The 18161-nt window shown below is 33.7% G+C and overlaps 1 protein-coding gene across 1 annotated transcript; it reads left to right on the forward strand.

The window, feature by feature from the left end:
• Positions 1–15221: 15221 nt before the first annotated feature.
• Positions 15222–15626, forward strand: LOC150031725 (uncharacterized). The gene has a single exon (XM_090308258.1). The coding sequence runs from the start codon at positions 15222–15224 to the stop codon at positions 15624–15626; it is 405 nt and encodes a 134-aa protein (XP_090164384.1).
• Positions 15627–18161: the final 2535 nt, after the last annotated feature.

The following is an 18161-nucleotide window of genomic DNA, read 5'->3' on the forward strand; positions in this document are numbered from 1 at the left end:
AACGAGAGTTTCAAACTCTCATAGATGAAATTATTAAGTTAGTTTCCTTTGTGAATGCGACTTTATTTGGTAAATATTGTTGCTCATAGGTTGGCCTTTGGTTTATCAAAAGTTATCATGTTTCTAGTCTTTTCTTAGTTAAATGAAGTTTTAGTTCTAACAAAAACATAAGATTTCCCATAATTTAAAATATTTTGGAACGGTTTAAGTTGATTCATTTGTGAAAATCAAAGTTTAATTGAATCAAGGTTATGATTAATATAATCCCAAAATTTAAGAATAAAAATTGATTTTTTTTCTCTCCTAAATTTAACTAGAATAATCATTATAGAAAGAAGTAGTTCAACTACAACGTCTTTGTTTGAAAAAACTAAAGAAAATATTAATAAATAATGAATTCTTTTTAGAAAAAACCAACAACAAACCAATAATAAAAGACTGCATTTCACGTTTATTAAAATATAAAGAATAAAATAGAATATTTGTACATAAAAAAAGGGCTTAGATTAGTCTCAATATAATGAGATCAAAATATACATGATAGTTTATCCAAATATATAATATATTTATATATGTATTTGGTTTGAGTTGAAAGTATTACTCATATTTTTAGGATGCTACTTGAAATCAAATTTAGTAATAATGTTCCCTAGGTATAATATTGACTTCATTTTAAAAAGGAAACTGCAAACATCACTCCTAGTCACAAAGGCTAATTAAAATCATACCAACAACTATCTCTTAGAATTAATAAATTACAAATTCAGTCCATAAAATTTTAAGTGTGTATAATAGGTTTTTGAAAAGTAACTTAGTTATTACATACAATATTGAATTTCATGTCTATTCTAATCCAAAACCTTCAATTTTGTGCTGAGTAGTTTATAATTTTTTTTTTTTTTTTTTTATAAAAAAAAATTGTCAAATAGACCAAAGATTTGTTACACACAAATTTTGAAATCAACATAAAATTGAAAGTTTAAGGATTGATTAGGCTCTTTTTTTTTTTAAGTTCATGGACCTTTTAGATGCAAATTGAATATTTAGATTAGATTTTTTTAAGAAAAATATTATTGCTTTTAAAAATAAGATTTTTTTTTTTTTTTGAAGAATACTATGGATGGATTATATGACTTGTACAACTAAACATTTTTAAACTCTTTATTTGGCAATTATACCCAAACAAGTATGAACTAGAAAAAAGTTTACATTCAAGTAAATTTGAAAAGTATAATGTCAACTCTTTTAAATTAAAAGGACTAAAGCATTAGTGATGAATTATTCATTGAAAATATGCTTGAGCCAATCAATGAGGGGGGTGTTTAATTAAAGAAAATAGAACTAAAAATAATAATAATAAATACTAAAAAATAAGTTGGTTGACCATAAAATAATGGTATGCCTACAAAGTTCAAAGTACATTTTTTGTATGCAAGATAATTAATTAAAAAAAATTGTTATTTGGACTGGGCTTTTGTATTTGTTGAAGCCCATTAATTACATTTCTGGATTTGTTAGCGGGTTTAATCCAGAAGAAAAATAGGCCCAAGGATAAATCCAGAAGAAAAATAGGATAAATTCTGTTTATACTTAACTTTGACAAATAAAGGCCCAAGGATAAATCCAGAAGAAAGGAAAAACTTTTATCACTTAGCTTAGGAGCCATGCGAGATGAAGGACTCGTGAACGGTTTCTTGTTCTATCGTTGATTAGTGATTTCTCTATGAATAATACGAATTAGAGTTTGAAGAGAGAGAAGTTTTAGTTATTTATTTATTTTTTTTAATTGAGGGATTGATGTTTAGGGTTTTCTACAATCTCTCTCCTCATCGGCCGAGTTACTTTGCTCCTCCCCCATTTGACGATTTGAGATGAGCTGTTAAAAAAAGAAATTAGTTTGACCCTGATCGAGAATTTGTTCAAAATATATATATCTCTGTGTGTGTGGAAAAATTCTAAGATAAAGCAATCGGATGAAAAGGAAAAGAAAAAGGCAATTGAGATCAACAACTTTTTTTTTAATAATAATAGTAAGGGGACAATAGATTTAGACTCTAAACTTGTTGGTTGTATCAATTTTAACTCTATTTTTTTAATATTTTATCACGGTAAACCACAAATATGAAAGATAGTATCAATTTAATCTAGATTTTTTTTTTGAGAAAAATACTACCAAATCGGGTCTGTAGGTGTATCATAAACTTTCAATTTCATCAATTTAATTGATACACTCATTCAAGTCTAAGATTTAAATTGATAAAATTGAAAATTTAAGACTAAATTTTAGACCTTTGTCAAAAGACTTCTTCCCTAATAATGATAATGCTAAATTACAAGTTTTTTCTAAACTTTGAGAAATATTTTAATTTTATGTTTAATAAATATTTGGACTTTAAATAGTGTCCAGGGCCATAAGTCAATAATCCATTAGTCCTAAAATATACAGTTTTAAATAACAGTAGACACAACACTTAGTTGCAACAAAATTTATAATTTAACGTAACGATAATATAATTTCTTTACCAATGAAAAAGAGAAGGAATGGACATTTGTGCTAAACTATTTGTGATACACTCTTTTTTTTTTTTTTAAAAAAAATAATAATAACTTGATGTTTATATACGAAGAAACATGAAGTAAAGTGGTTTCTTAAAGAAAAAGACAATAAAAAGCATAAAAGGCATAAAAATATAGCTTGACTTGACGCTTTGTGTTAGTAAAATTGTTCTCTTGTTGTTGATAATGGATCACTTAATATTTTTAAAAGTGTCCAAAATATCTCTAATTTACATTTAAAAAACAAACAGTTAATTTTGTAGTAGTATACACATTTACAGACAAATAAAGGAACCCTAATAATGTCCAACAAAATGTGTAAAGTATTCAAAGAATTCTACGTTATATATACTTTACAACAAATAGAACAATGACCAAATATAATGAAAAACTCCAAAAGAACGTGAATTATTACATACATTATATTTACTTAAAAAGGGAGAATGAGTGCTACCAGAACTGAAAAATGAGAACATTCTCTTCGTTGGTGAAAATTTTATTTAATTTTTAACAGAGGATTTTATTCTCACAGTGTCAAACTAAGCAAACCAAACCCAAATAAATGAGAGAGTACATCGACAAGACTATATAGGATCTAAAGTACTCTATTTTATGAAGTCTAAATCTTTTACTCTTTCAAACATAGATTTATTCTATTTAGAAATATCTTTCGACTTATTCAAATAGTTTATAAGGCATGCATAAAACAAGTTGAACACACGATTAAACTTTACTTAGTTCATGTTAGTTACAATGCTTCTCAACCCGTTAAAAAATTAGTTACTCATGATAGATAGTGAAGAGATGGATAAACAAAATACTATATATGTATTCATGTTGATAAAAGAAGTTTCTCAACGTTTTTACACAATATAAATGAAAACAATAGTAAAAAAAGAGATAGAGATAGAATATCAAGTCGTGGTATGCAATTCCTTACTCCTCCGATACTGTGGATGACTGTCTTGCTAGATTGTGCTGAAGGCGAAGTCTCCCCTTTGCCTTTTGGAAGAAATCTTGAGTTCTCACTCAAGATCCACGAGGGCTCGAAGGGAAGTGTTTATGAAGTGAGAAATTATGCAGAGTTTCCTCTAACGTCTTTTTGGCTATTCTTTTGCATGTACTACAAGAAAACGAGACTATCCCGACGCCTAAAAAGGCCCGACGTTAGAGGAAACTCTGCAATACAATATAACCTATAGTTTAATTCTCTCAACAACGATATTTAATATAAATTCCAGTCATATTATATTTAATTATATGATTCCAATTCACATAATTAATATTTGAATCATATTCAAATATTTAATTTCTCTCAAATAAACTTTATATTATAATGTATCAAATACATTATAGTACTTATAAGATATATAATTAAATTAAAATAATTATATCACATATAATTAATTCCCTCAATTAATTTGAACAATTCAAATTATTCCAAAATTAATTCTCATAAATACCCCATTGAGCTGCGGAGGGGACCTCTTGGACTTGTAGTTTGAAACCCCAACGGTACGTGAATAAGTCATTAAACTCCTTTAATTAAATTATTCACCATCCCGTTAACTGTCGAGCACTCTACTAAAGACCGACAACTGCACTCTTCATACTACAGATATATTTTTTTGTCCATTAGATATAATCAATCAACAATACAATGACCCTTCACAAATTGCTCGTAAGTAAGCTAGGCCAAAATTACTGTTTTACCCCTATAGTTACATATGAAGTAACTGCATTTAAAGAGAACTTTTGACCAGATACGGATCGTCTAAATCTCATTGTGATTGAACGCATACATTTACGGTCATATAGAACAGATTATCCACAAATCTTAAATTGCAACATGTTTTGAAATGAAAAACAAAAGATCAAGAGATTATACCTTTAAAGATATCTTCTTTAAGTAAATCCCTCGATCGTTCACGAACGTGTCGAACAACACGATATCCCTTGAACAGTAACAAGCAGTAACTCTGGTCCTCAAACCAAAAAGGAAACTATCGCTTGGATACCTTGGTATTCTCGGTGTGAGAATCTAGGAGTGGTGGGCTCTAGCTAATTTTGGTTAGAGGGGAAGTTTGGTGTGGAGGAGGAGGACGATTGAGTAGACGAACAACACTTTCGTGTAAACGAATAAGTTTATCGCATAGACAAATCTCTCGATCATGTAGATAGTGAGGCTATCGTATAGTAACTCGATTGAGTACTCGATAGTATATCTTATCTCTCAGAATAATTAGAAAACCATTTTCTTTTATCCCACTTTTTCCAAACTACCCACTAAGGGTGGTTATTAAAAAAAAGAATTTAATTATCAAATAATTAATAAATAAAAATAAATATAATAACTAATTTATCATATTATATTTATAATCTATAGTTTTAATATTGCATCATATACATGAAGGAACTCTAATTATAGAGGACCTTTGAGCGGAAGCAGATCGTTCCAAACTCCATTGTGAAAGAATTCAAACATTTACAATCATACTGAACAAATTATTCATTAAACATAAATTACAACATGCTTCAGAAAAAAATACAAAGGATCAAGGAAACAATACCTTTGAAGAACGTTTCTTCAAGTGTATCCCTTGATCAAACTCGAACGCAACGATCAACTCGAATTTGATCTCCCTCAAACACCAGCAACAAGTATCAACTCGATCCTCGAATTAACGGACACAACCACGAGATTACCTTGGTATTCTCGGTGTGAGAATTCAGGAGTTGTGGGCTCTGGCTTATTTTGGATTGAGGGAAGGATTGGAGTAAACGATCAAGTAAGCAACAGAAGTATTGTGTAGAAGAAGGAAGCCTATCGCATAGACTCGATACTCGGTTGTTTAGAAAAGAGTACTATCATATAGTAAACTCGATCCTATCGTGTAGTTACTCGATAGTCAATTATGTGAGACGTTTCATGGTATAAGATTTTGAAAACCAATTTCCTTTTATCTCACAGTTGCCGTAAAACGGTGTATAACCACCCACTAAGGTCGGTATTTGAGAAAAAGAAATATCAATTATCATATAATTAATAAATTATAAATAAATACAATAACTAACTTATCATATTATATTTATAACCTATAGTTTTACTATTTCATCATATGCAACATAGAAACCATAGTTCTTTTTCTATTTTATGGCTTTAATATAAATCATATTTATATTAAATTTAATGACTATAAATCTTATTCATAGAATTTATATTTGAATCATATTCAAATATTAGTTCCTCCAATTAAATATTAATGTATCAAATACATCATATCAATTATATCATATATAATTGAATTGATTTAATTATACCATATATAATCAAATTCCCTCTTGTAGTTTGAACATTTCAAACTAACGAAAAAACCGATTCTCAACTTGAATCCATATTGCTACCAAGGGGATCTCATGGACCTATAGCTTGAAGCTCCAATGGTATATGAATAACTGACTGAACTCTTTAATCACATTACCCACCATCCGTTAAATGTCGAGCACTCCATTAAAGATCCGACAGCTACACTCTTAGCACTATAGATATATTTCTATGTCCATTGGATATAACCAATCAACAGTAGATGACCCTTCACAAATCGCTCGTAAGTACAATTGGGCCAATTTATCATTTTGCCCCTATAGTTACATCTAACTCCTTATGTACCATTGATCCCTCTAATGAACAATAGATCATAATCCCACTAAGACTAAACCCCTCTCGAGCCAAGAGAGGGTATGGCGCCACATTGCTCAAGACCTGGAACCAACCCTTAAGGGAGCAATTTATCTACTTACCCCTACTTCGGGAAAGGAGTGAATTCCATATTGTGTAGCTGAGTTCCCAACTCCCCAATCGGACGAATCCTTAAAATGGTAGGCTTGTTGAGTCGGTGATCTGGCCACTCTTACCCATGCAAATCAAAGGACCGCCTTCATAGGCAGGACTTTACAACTCACTCAGGATTAAGGTCATGTTACCTATGGTCATCCTAGTGAAATGAAAGTCTCAATTATGAACTACATTATATAACGAGAATAAACATTTCGTGGTCCGATCTTATACAAACTCTTTTATATAGAATATCCTCACTCGTATGTCTAATACACGAATGATCAGGATCAGATTATTTGTAGCACTTTACAACAATTGTAACACCTTCAAAGCGGGTCATACTCGTATTGTCACTTGGGTAAAGTACTCAGCCTTATCTATATACTACAGACCATTTAGGTTATCACTTAAACACGATCCACTTATATGTCTCCACATACATGTTTAATTTACAATGACAACCATGGATCTTAGTTTATTGGTTTGTGGTTAATGCAACTAAAATATCATATATTTCATCGACAATGTGAATAAAATATCATATATTATAAATCACAGAATATTTGTTCATACAAGTGTTTACAAACTACATGACCTTATGAGATTTAGGGCATTAACCCCAACAATCTCCCACTTGTCCTAAAGCTAGTTGGATGTACAAGATAATCAAATTACAAGTACACAAAAAAATAAACTAGGGCACTAACAAGCCCAATACGAGATCTTCCACTTGCCCTAGTCCAGCCGTGGTTTGTTCTATAGACCCATACTCTGCAGGTAACCCTCAAACACTGCAGCCTTCAGAGCCTTCATAAACGGATCAACAACGTTGTGCTCCGAAGCTGTCTTCCTGACAATCACGTCCCCTCGATGCATAATCTCTCGGATGAGATGGTATTTCCGTACAATGTGTTTGTCGTGCTTATGACTCCGAGGCTCACCAGAATTCACCACAACACCACTATTATCACAATAAAGTGTGATGGGCTTAGACATGTTTGGACAACTTCCAAATCAGTCAGAAATTTCCTGAGCCAAACGGCCTCCTTAGCAGCTTCACAAGCCGCTACATACTTGGCCTTCATGGTTGAGTCTGCGATACACCCTTGCTTGGTGCTTCGCCATGTTACAGCTCATATGTTAAGAATGAACACTGATCTTGAAGTGGATTTCCGAGAATCCCTATCAGCTAAAAAATTAGAGTCAGTCTATTCTGTAAGGATCAAATCCTTAGAACCATATACAAGTATGTAGTCCCTCGTTCTCTGAAGATACTTGAGGATGTTCTTGATGGCTGTCTAGTGATCATATCCTGGATTAGACTGATTTCTACTGACTATCTTCACAACGTAGCAGATGTTATGTCTAGTACATAACATCGCATACATTAAACTGTCCACGCCAGATGCATAAAGAACTTGTCTCATATCCTTAACCTCTTGAGGTGTCTTAGGACACTGTTCCATAGACAATGTAACTCCGTGTCTGAAAGGCAATAGGGCCCTCTTGGAGTTCTACATCGAGTATTTGATTAACATCTTGTCAATGTATGATGTCTGATACAGTACTTGCATTTTGTTCTTTCGATCCCAAAAGATCTGTATGCCAAGAACAAATTGAGCCTCTCCCAAATATTTCATTTATAATTGGTTCGCTAGCCAGCTTTTAACTAAAGTCAGTAAACCTACGTCATTCCCAATGAGTAGGATATCATCTACATACACCACTAGGAAAACTACTGAATTGTTGATGATCTTTTTGTAAACACAAGGCTCATACACATTCTAATCAAAGCCATAAGATTTGATCGCAATATCAAACCTTATATTCCAAGATCGAGATGCTTGTTTCAGTCCATAAATGAACTGATTCAGCTTGCAAACCTTTTGCTCTTGACCTTGGATTATGAATCCCTCGGGCTGTACCATATAAATGGTCTGCTCAAGATTGCCATTCAGAAAAGTAGTCTTAATATCCATTTTCCATATCTCATAGTCATAATATGAGGCAATGGATAAGAGAATGCAGATAGACTTTAGCATGGCAACAGGCAAGAAAGTCTTCTCATAATCGACTTTCTTTATCTGGGTATAACCCTTTGTCACCAATCTAGCCTGGAAGGTTTGCACCTTCTTATCAGCACCCCGTTTCCTCTTGTAGATCCATTTACAACCTATAGGTTTAATCCCATCAGGTTGATCTACAAGATCCCAAACGGAATTGAAGTACATAGACTGTATTTTGAGATCCATGGCTTTGATTCATTCATCTCTGTCGACATCCTCCATTTCATTTTTGTGAGACAATGGATCCTCAACCTTGCCATTAGCTACTATAGCTAGGATTTTAGTTAAACCCATATAGCGAATAGATGGGTTCGCATCCTTCCCACTACGTCGAGGTTCCCTCAACACTTGAGGTGGATTTGACCTACTAGATGAACCTACATCAATAACTCTTGTTGAGGTAGTAGGCTATTCAGCAACTTTTGTTGAAGATTCAATAGTTTCTTTGGAAAGCTCATTCAACATGATTTTGCTTCTAGGTCTGTGCTCCCTTATATGACCCTCCTCAAGAAAAGTAGCATTTGTCGATACAAACATTTTGTTTTCTTTAGGATCATAAAAATAACCCCCTCTCGTTCCCTTGGGATAGCCTACAAATAGGCATAGCCTCAAACATGGTTCCAGTTTCTTAGCATTAGCCTCGAGCACATGTGTTGCGCAACCCTAGATACGGAAATGACATAAACTAGCTTTACAACCATTCCACCCTAGATACGGAAATGGTATTCTGGCCACTCTTGGAGGGAATAGAGTTATGGATATAAGTTGCAGTCTCTACTGCAAAACCCCAAAATGAGTCAGGTAAGGAAACGTAACTCATCATCTACTGAACCATGTCCAACAGGGTTCGATTTCTCCTTTCTGATACACTATTTTGTTAATGCGTTTTCTACTTCAGCTTTGAACTCTTTAAACTTTTCAAAGGATTCAAACTTAAGTTGAATTAAATAAACGTACCCATACCTCGAATAATCATCAATAAAAATGATGAAGTATTCATAGCCTCTTCTGGCTCACACATTCATCGGGCCACAAAGTCTAAATGCACTAGCTCTAGAGGCTTTTTGGTTCTATAACACAATTCTAAATGAAAGATTTGGGTGGTGTTCAATATGTTCTAGGAACATAGATCTTTCGTAATCGAAAGAATAGAACTCTAGCACTATCTCAGGCATGTTATATTGACAAGATGTTGTCAAAATATAATATGCAAAATTCCAAAAGAGTTATGTTACCTTTTAGACATGGAATTTATTTGTCAAAGGAATAGTGTCCTAAGACACCTCAAGATGTTGAGGAAACGACAAGAATTCCATAGGCATCTGCAGTTGGGAGTTTGATGCACGCAATGTTATGTACACGCCCTGTCATATGCTTTGAAGTTGGAATCGTTAGCAGGTTCCAATCCAATCCAAGACATAGTCATTGGACTGTTGTAAAAAAGATCCTTAAGTATTTAAGGAGAACGAGGGACTATATGCTTGTGTATGGACCTAAGGATTTGATCCTTACAAGATACACTGATTTGATTTCCAGACTGACGTAGATTCCAGGAAATCTACTTCAGGATCAGTTTTCACTCTCAATGGAGGAGCTAGAGTTTGGAGAAGCATTAAGCAAAGTTGTATTGCTGACTCCAAAATGGAAGCAGAATACGTGGCTGCATGTGAAGTTGCTAAAAAAGCAGTATGGCTACGAAAATTCTTGGCTGATTTGGAAGTAGTTCCAGATAAGCACCTGCCTATCACACTGTATTGTGATAATAGTGGTGCTGTTCCCACCTTAAAAGAACCAAGGAGTCACAAACGTGTAAAACATATTGAAAGAAAGTACCATATCATCAGAGAGATCGAACACCGAGGAGATGTGATCTTCACAAAGATAGCCTCTGAAGACAACCTTGCTGATCCATTTACAAAGGCCCTCTCGGCTAAAGTGTTCGACGGCCACCTGGTTGGACTAAGACTCCGAGTAGTGTAATCTAGGACAAGTGGAGAATATCTATGGTATTAGAGATGCCATAGTGTATTGTATTTTCCCTTTATGTTTCTCGACATTATATTGTATATATTTGTTCTCACTGGAGTTTTAGTCCAAATGGGAGATTGTTGTGAATATCCTAGAACTCGCAGTCACGTTAAATATTCTATTTATTAATAAAATATTATTGAGTAATTTATACAATAAAGTTGTTGATTTTGCATTCTATTATGATAATCCAATAAACATATCCATGGCTATAGTGTGAATACTTTAACTTTATGTGGTGACATAAACAGGATCAAGTTAATAATATATAGCCTAAATGGTCTAATAAGTATATGGATGAAATTGGGTATCTCATCATGGTAACTGATAGGTCTCCAATTATGTTGCAATATAAAAAAAGAAAGAATAAAAGAGATAAGGGGAAGTCAGCAATTGAATCGGTTAAGGATTACTTTCAATGCTGTTGGGAGAAGTCGAGGTTTAAAAAGAAGAAAGAAACTAGAAGGAAGGGCAGCGAAGTCTGAATATCAGGAGTGAGGAAGGTGAACCCTCGAAAGTGGGAGTTCGGAAGTCTCTATCGTGTAGAGTCCATCGCAGTGTGTAGCTCATCGTCTACCACTTCTACTAAGCGATCATATAGCATTGGTAGGCGATCGTATACAAATTACCAAGCGGTTGTGTAATATTTTGTAAGCGAACGTATAGCATCTTGTAAGCGTTTGCGGGGTGTTTTGTAAACGATCGTCTAGTATTAGTCAACGATCATGTAGAGACTGTAAGCGATTGTAAAGATTTTTGTAAATGATCGTTGGTTAAGCGATCGTCTAGTTTCTGTTTGTCTCGATCGTTTAATGAAGAGTTTGTTCATCGTTTAGTTGCTATTCCAGAAGTTTGTACCAACTTGTTATGTTAATGAAGATTTTCAAGAATCAGTATCCTAACAGTAACACTATTGGATGCGGCCCATTTTGTAGGTAGTAAAAATGATGTGATCCACAGATCATTCATGTAGAGATATGTGAGTGAGAACATCCTATGTAATGAGTTTGCGTATAGATTGGACCACAAAAGTAGTCACTTTTCTTTATAACTACCATTTACTGTTAAAAATTGACTATTTCATTATTAATTAACCTAGGTTAACATGATCTTAATCTTGAGCTAGCTATGACTCCTGTTTGTTCGGAATTATCCTTTGATCTGCATGGGTGGGAGTAGTTCAACAACACTGCTCAATAAGCCTTCCATTTTGGGGATAAGACCAGATGAATAGCTGGGGACATAACCCTACAATATGGGATTCACTCCTACTCGATTTAAGGTTAGCAGATAGGTTGTTATCTTAAGTACTGATTCCAGGTCTTGAACAATCGGGACCCTGCCTTCTCTTGATAGAGAAAGGATTTGATTCATAAATATTATGAATCAAAATTGTTCATTAGAGGGTTAGTAGGAACTTAAGAAATAAGATGTATTCATAGGGGTAAAACGGTGATCTTGACCCAGCTGTGATTAAGAACGACCTGTGTAAGATCAACTTACTAATTATAATTATATCAAGTTGACATAATATATCTACAGTGAGGGGAGTTCAACTACGGGTTTTAGTGGAGTGACCCATTAGTTAACGAATGGGGGTTAATTCAGTATAATGAGTTTAGCCAATTAATCTTAGATCGTTGTAGCCCATGATCTATAGGTCCGCGAGGTCCTCTACTAGCTCATAAATGGATTAGTTTTAGAGTAGCATGATAAGTTAATTCGAAACGTTCAAATTAGAATTAAACAGAATATGAGAATTTATATTTAAATAAGATTTAAATATATGAAGGTGGATTTATGTAAAAATTAATTTAATATTTGATACTAAATTAATTAGAATTAATTGAATTATTTAAATAATCATTTATTAAATTTATTAGAAAATTAATTTATGAAATTAATAATATTTTCAAATTTAAAATCAAATTGATTATTTGAAATCATTTGGTTCTTTGAAAAATTGAAAAATTAGAAAATTTACACAAAGTGCAAAAATGAGTTTTTCCATTATCATCTTCATCTAGCTGACATAAAAACCATTCACATTTGCTTCAATAATTCCAAGCATGAGCTCCATCTCATGCAACCATCTTCTTTGCATGTTAACCTACAATAAATAAAGAAGATTGAAGTGGATTTGAGGAATGCATTCAAAGAATTTTTTCATAAAAATTCGAGCTGAAGAATTGTTCTTCGAAGTGGGTTATAGTAGTGAGTTACTATCCTTGTTTCCGTTTGTTCAAGCTGTTCTTGAGTCCCACAACTCTTTCTAAAGCTCCAAGAAGATAATGAGGAAGATCTTGAGGTGGTTTACAGCAAGTTTTGGAGAAGACGATAGCTGAGAATCAAGATCTTGAAGAGTTCAATGGTATAACTTCAAACCCTCTTATGTTAAATGAACATGCTTTAGTTTCTGCCAAAATTAATGAATTAGAGTTCTTATTGATTCTTGTTATTTCAGCTGTGCTGATATACTCTTACAATTGGTATCAGAGCATCATATAAGCATTCAATCCGGTTTTATTTTGGTGTGGTGGGTGTTTTTCATGAGATATATGAAACCAATGTACTGATATGGTTTTCTGGTATTTGGCATTTTATTTCTCTTTAATTTCTTGATTAAATTTGTAATTGGCTCTTGATTCATGAGCTTATATGTTTTCTCAAGAGTCTGTAATTTATTTGGAATTATTAGAGTTGAAATTAAGTTGTAATTGAAGAAACAAGTGAAGAAGGCCGAGTTGCAGATTCCAGTTTCTCAGCTTCTACTCAAATATCGTCGTTGAGGTTTAAATATTAGATGATCGTCTAGCTACTGATGGTAAACGATGTGAAGAAAAGCTAGATGATCGTGTAGCATGGGCGCTGGATGTTGTAGTGTTATGCGCTAGACGATCTTGCTGCGACGCATGCTAAACGATGTGTTGAAAGTGCTATACGATGGCACTACACGATCGTGTAGTTGCGGTGCGCGCTAAACGATCAAGAAGAGGCATTATGCGACGGTGCTAAGTGATCGTGTAGCTCTACCTGGCACTAGACGATGGCGATACATGATAGTTGGAAGACACTACACGATCGTGTACCTCTGCCCGACACTAGACAATCGTACTAGATGATAGAATCTAGTGCTACACAATGAGTCTTATCGAGATTTCGAGCTGAGACCGAGAGCAGCGGATTTGATCGATTTTCTCAAGGTTCTATCCGATTCAGCCTTAAAAGGTTTTTGGCTGGTTCGATTCAGACTTTTCCAGTTCGATTCAAGTGGTTTGGGTTTGGTTTGGAGAGGTTCGAGCGGTTTTGAAGCTGTTTTGTAATAATTAGGCATTTGTTTACTTGTTTATGAAAAAACTAAAACCATATCAGTTTATGTCTAATTGTTTATGCATGTGATATATGTAATAATTAAATAAATAATTCATGTATATGCATACAATATGCCATGTAGATTAAAAACCCCAACGTAGGAAGCATGTTACATGCATTAAAAGTATGTTATATAATGTTATAATATATAATATGTATGTTAGGGTTTCTTTTATTTAATATAATAGTTATATTAGATATTGAATGCCTTTGTTGAATGGTGTGTATGTTTAACGTGTCTAAAATTTTGTAAGCTATTATAAAATTGGGTTAGACGTTTAAAATCCATAACAAAGAACAGTTGCATGCTCACTTAGGTTAACAACTAGTTTTAATCATTAAAATAGATTTTTACCTTATAAAATTTTGTCACAAACTCAAATCAGTTCATAAACCTGTCTAAGGCTGGGGGTACTTAAGTTGACGGTTTAAGGAATACCTTCTACCTGGGGATTTGACCGAAAGATTGAGCATTATTAACTGATTTTATGAGCTTGTGTGAGCGTTGTGAGGTAATAAAATAGTTTATCACCTAGTCATCATGGGTTAAAATTCAATTATAAGCGTTATATTTGGATAAACCACTTAGACTTAGGGTAATTTGTTTAGACGGAATATACCTAAGTAAATACCCAAACATATAGAACACTTCAGTGGAAGATTACTAATATATTCAATATATAGTTATTAGCTCTCACGTCCTCAAGAGTTCACACTGTGAGATCCATGCTCGGCTTCGTGTCATTTTTACCATGACTGCTCCATTCGGGAAGTGTTTGCATGAGTTAATAACAAGGTGAATGAGGGAAGTAGTTCATAGTAAGTGGGTGAAGGAATGTGTCAACATTGTCCTACGGTCTCCTCTATTAGTTTCAACTGTGAGATTCGTATATTATGCCTGTTGTCGTTTTTAGGCGGCACTAACTAGTCGTTAACCACGGTGATTCCCTCGGAGGGTTGTAACATAGCATTCGGAACAACCCAGGCTTCAGTAAAATGAATAGGGTCTTATAGTTCCGTCTTGGATATTGTCTTTTATTTTGGGGGCATATTCATATCGATCTATAAGATCTGAAAATGGCAGGTCCCACTTACAAGAATTACTAATTGTTAGTAAAGATCTTGACAAAAAACAATAACCAAAATAACTATAGAAGTAAAGAGTTATTTTGATATAGTATTTAGTCAAGAATTGTCTTGCTTCAGTGAAGGAATTCTTAACTACCCTTTAATAGTAATTGTTCTAAATCACTAAAGTATCATTGCAAATAAATAAAGATTTATTAGGTACTTTATTATTTTGCTAAAAATGGATTTAGATGCATAAATATTTAATAGAATTTGTTTAAATTATTTTAGCAATGTCGAATTTAATCATACAATTACTAGCTTCCGATAAATTTAAGGGTGAAGGATATTCAAACTGGAAACCCAACATCAATACAGTGTTAGTTGCAGATGATTTGAGGTTTGTGTTGACGGAGGAATGTCCTCCAGTTCCCAGTACAACAGCGAACCGAAATTTTTGGGATATCTATGATAGATGGGTAAGAGCTAATGAGAAAGCTCGGGCTTCAATCTTAGCAAGTATATCTGGTGTACTTAATAAGAAACATGAGGTTATGCCCACCGCTCGTGAGATAATGGCGTCACTTCAGGAGATGTTCGGGCAACCGCCATCTTCTGTTTCCCATGAAGCCATTAAGTATGTTTACGTTACTCGCATGAAGATGGAACCAACGTTAAAGAACATGTTCTCGATATGATGGTCCATTTTAATGTTGTTGAGGCTCATAGGGTAATGATAGATGAAGCGAGTCAAGTAAGTATGATATTGGAATCTCTTTCGAAGAGTTATCTGCCATTCAGAACCAATGTTGTTATGAACAAAATTACTTATAATTTGACCACATTGTTGAACGAGTTACAGACATATCCGCCATCGATGAAGCTGAAGGAAAAAGAAATAAATGTTATTTCTAAACCTAAGAAGTTTTATAAGGGGTCTACGTCTGGGACGAAATCTACTAATAATAAGAAGTCTATTCCTTTTTCTTCGAAGGACAAAACCGTATAAATGAAGATGAAAGGAAAAGGGAAAAAGAAAATGCTGCTAAGAAAAACTAAAACAAAACTCTTAAAGGAAAATGTTTCCATTGTGGAGAAGATGGGCACTGGAAGAATAACTGCCCAAAGTATTTGGCTGAGAAGAAAGCATAAAAGGCAAAACAAGGTAAATGCGATTTACTAGTAATTGAAACATGCTTAGTGGAGAATACTCACCTTACCTGGATATTGGATTCAGGCACCGCTAATCATGTTTGCACTTTTCTAGTGGAAACTAGTTCTTGGAGAGAACTTTCTGAACAAGAAATGACTTTCAAGGTGGGAACGAGTGAAGTCATTTCAGTTCATGTAGTGGAAGATGTCAAGCTATTTTTTGGAGACTCTTTTATCTTCCTTAGGAATTTATATTATGTACCTGAGATGAAAAGAAACTTGATCTCCATTTCCCGTCTGCTAGAAAATATGTATATAATATTTTTTGAATCGAATGAAGTGTTTGTTTATTCAAGAGGTGTTCATATTTGTTCTGCAAGACTCGAAAATAACTTGTACATATTAAAACCAATTAAAGCATAGGCTATTCTAAATATAAAGATGTTTAAAATTGTTGGGACTCAAAATAAGAAATGAAAAATTTCTCCTAACGCCTATCTTTAGAACCTTATACTTGGTCACATTAATCTCAACATGATTGAGAGATTAGTAAAACACTGTCATCTAAATCAATTAGAAGATAGTTCTTTACCTCTATGAATCATGTCTTGAGGGAAAAATGACAAAAAGATCTTTTTCTGAAAAAGGTCTTCGTGCCAAATAGCCTTTCGAACTTGTACATTCAGACCTATGTGGTCAAATGAAGATTAAAGCTCGAGGAGGCTATCAATATTTTGTCAGTTTTATTGATGATTACTCTAGATATGGCTACATTTACTTAATCAGTCATAAGTCTGAAACTCTTGAAAAGTTCAAAGAATTTAAGACTGAGACAGAAAATTTGTTAAGTAAAAGAATCAAAAAACTACAATCTGATCGAGGTGGTGAGTATATGGATTTACAATTCTAGAACTATATAGTAGATCATGGAATTCAATCCCAGCTCATAGTACCTGGAACACCACAACAAAACGGTGTTGCAGAAAGAAGAAATTGAATCTTGTTAGACATGGTTCGATCAATGATGAGTTGTGCTCAGTTACCTCAATTCTTTTGGGGGTATGCAGTACAGATTGCAGTATTTATTCTAAACGTCGTTCCTTCAAAAAGTGTTTCAGAAACATCGTATGAATTATGGAAAGGACGCAAAACTAGTATGTGTATCTAGGGTTGTCCAACACATGTGTTAGTATAAAATCCTAAGAAATTAGAAACACGTTCGAAATTATGCCTTTTTGTAGGATACCCCAAAGAAACAAAAGAATGATTGTTTTATGATCCCTAAGAAGACAAAGTATTTGTATCGACAAACGTTCGTTCTTGGAAGAAGATCATATAAAAAAATCATCTACCTCGCAATAACTAATATTGCAAGGAATGACCAAAGATGTTACAGAAACATCAATAAGAGTTGTTGATCAAGCTGGTCCATCAATAACGGTTGTTGTCTTGTCACATCCATCCCAAGAGTTGAGGATGCCTCGACGTAGTGGGAGGGTTATTCAACAACCTGAACGCTATATGAGTTTAACAATCAAAACATCATACATGTTGATGGTTTAGAGGATCCATTAACCTTTAAAAAGGTAATGGAAGATGCTGACAAAGAATAATAGATAAAAGCCATGGACGTTGAAATGGAGTCTATATACTTCAACTCTGTCTGGGAGCTTGTAGATCAACCACATGGGGTTACACCTAAAGGTTGCAAATGGATCTACAAGAGGAAACAAGACCAAACTGGTAAGGTGTAAACTTATAAAGCCAGACTCGTGACAAAAGGTTTTGCCCAAAGAGAAGGAGCTGATTATGAAGAAACTTTTTCTCTTGTTGCCATGATAAAGTCAATAAGAATACTTCTTTCCATTGCCACATATTATGACTATGGAATATGGCAAATGGATTTCAAGACAATTTTCTAAACGACTATCTAGATGAAAGTATTTTTATGTCTCAACTAGAAGGGTTCATCGAAAAAGGATAGGAACAGAAAATCTGTAAGCCTAAACGATCCATTTATGGATTGAAACAAGCATCCAGATCCTGGAATATAAAGTTTGACACTGCGATGAAATCTTATG

Source organism: Benincasa hispida, chromosome 12 (genome assembly GCF_027475165.1).
Source record: "Benincasa hispida cultivar pf3 chromosome 12, pf3_genome.v1.1, whole genome shotgun sequence".
Taxonomy (NCBI): Eukaryota; Viridiplantae; Streptophyta; class Magnoliopsida; order Cucurbitales; family Cucurbitaceae; genus Benincasa; species Benincasa hispida.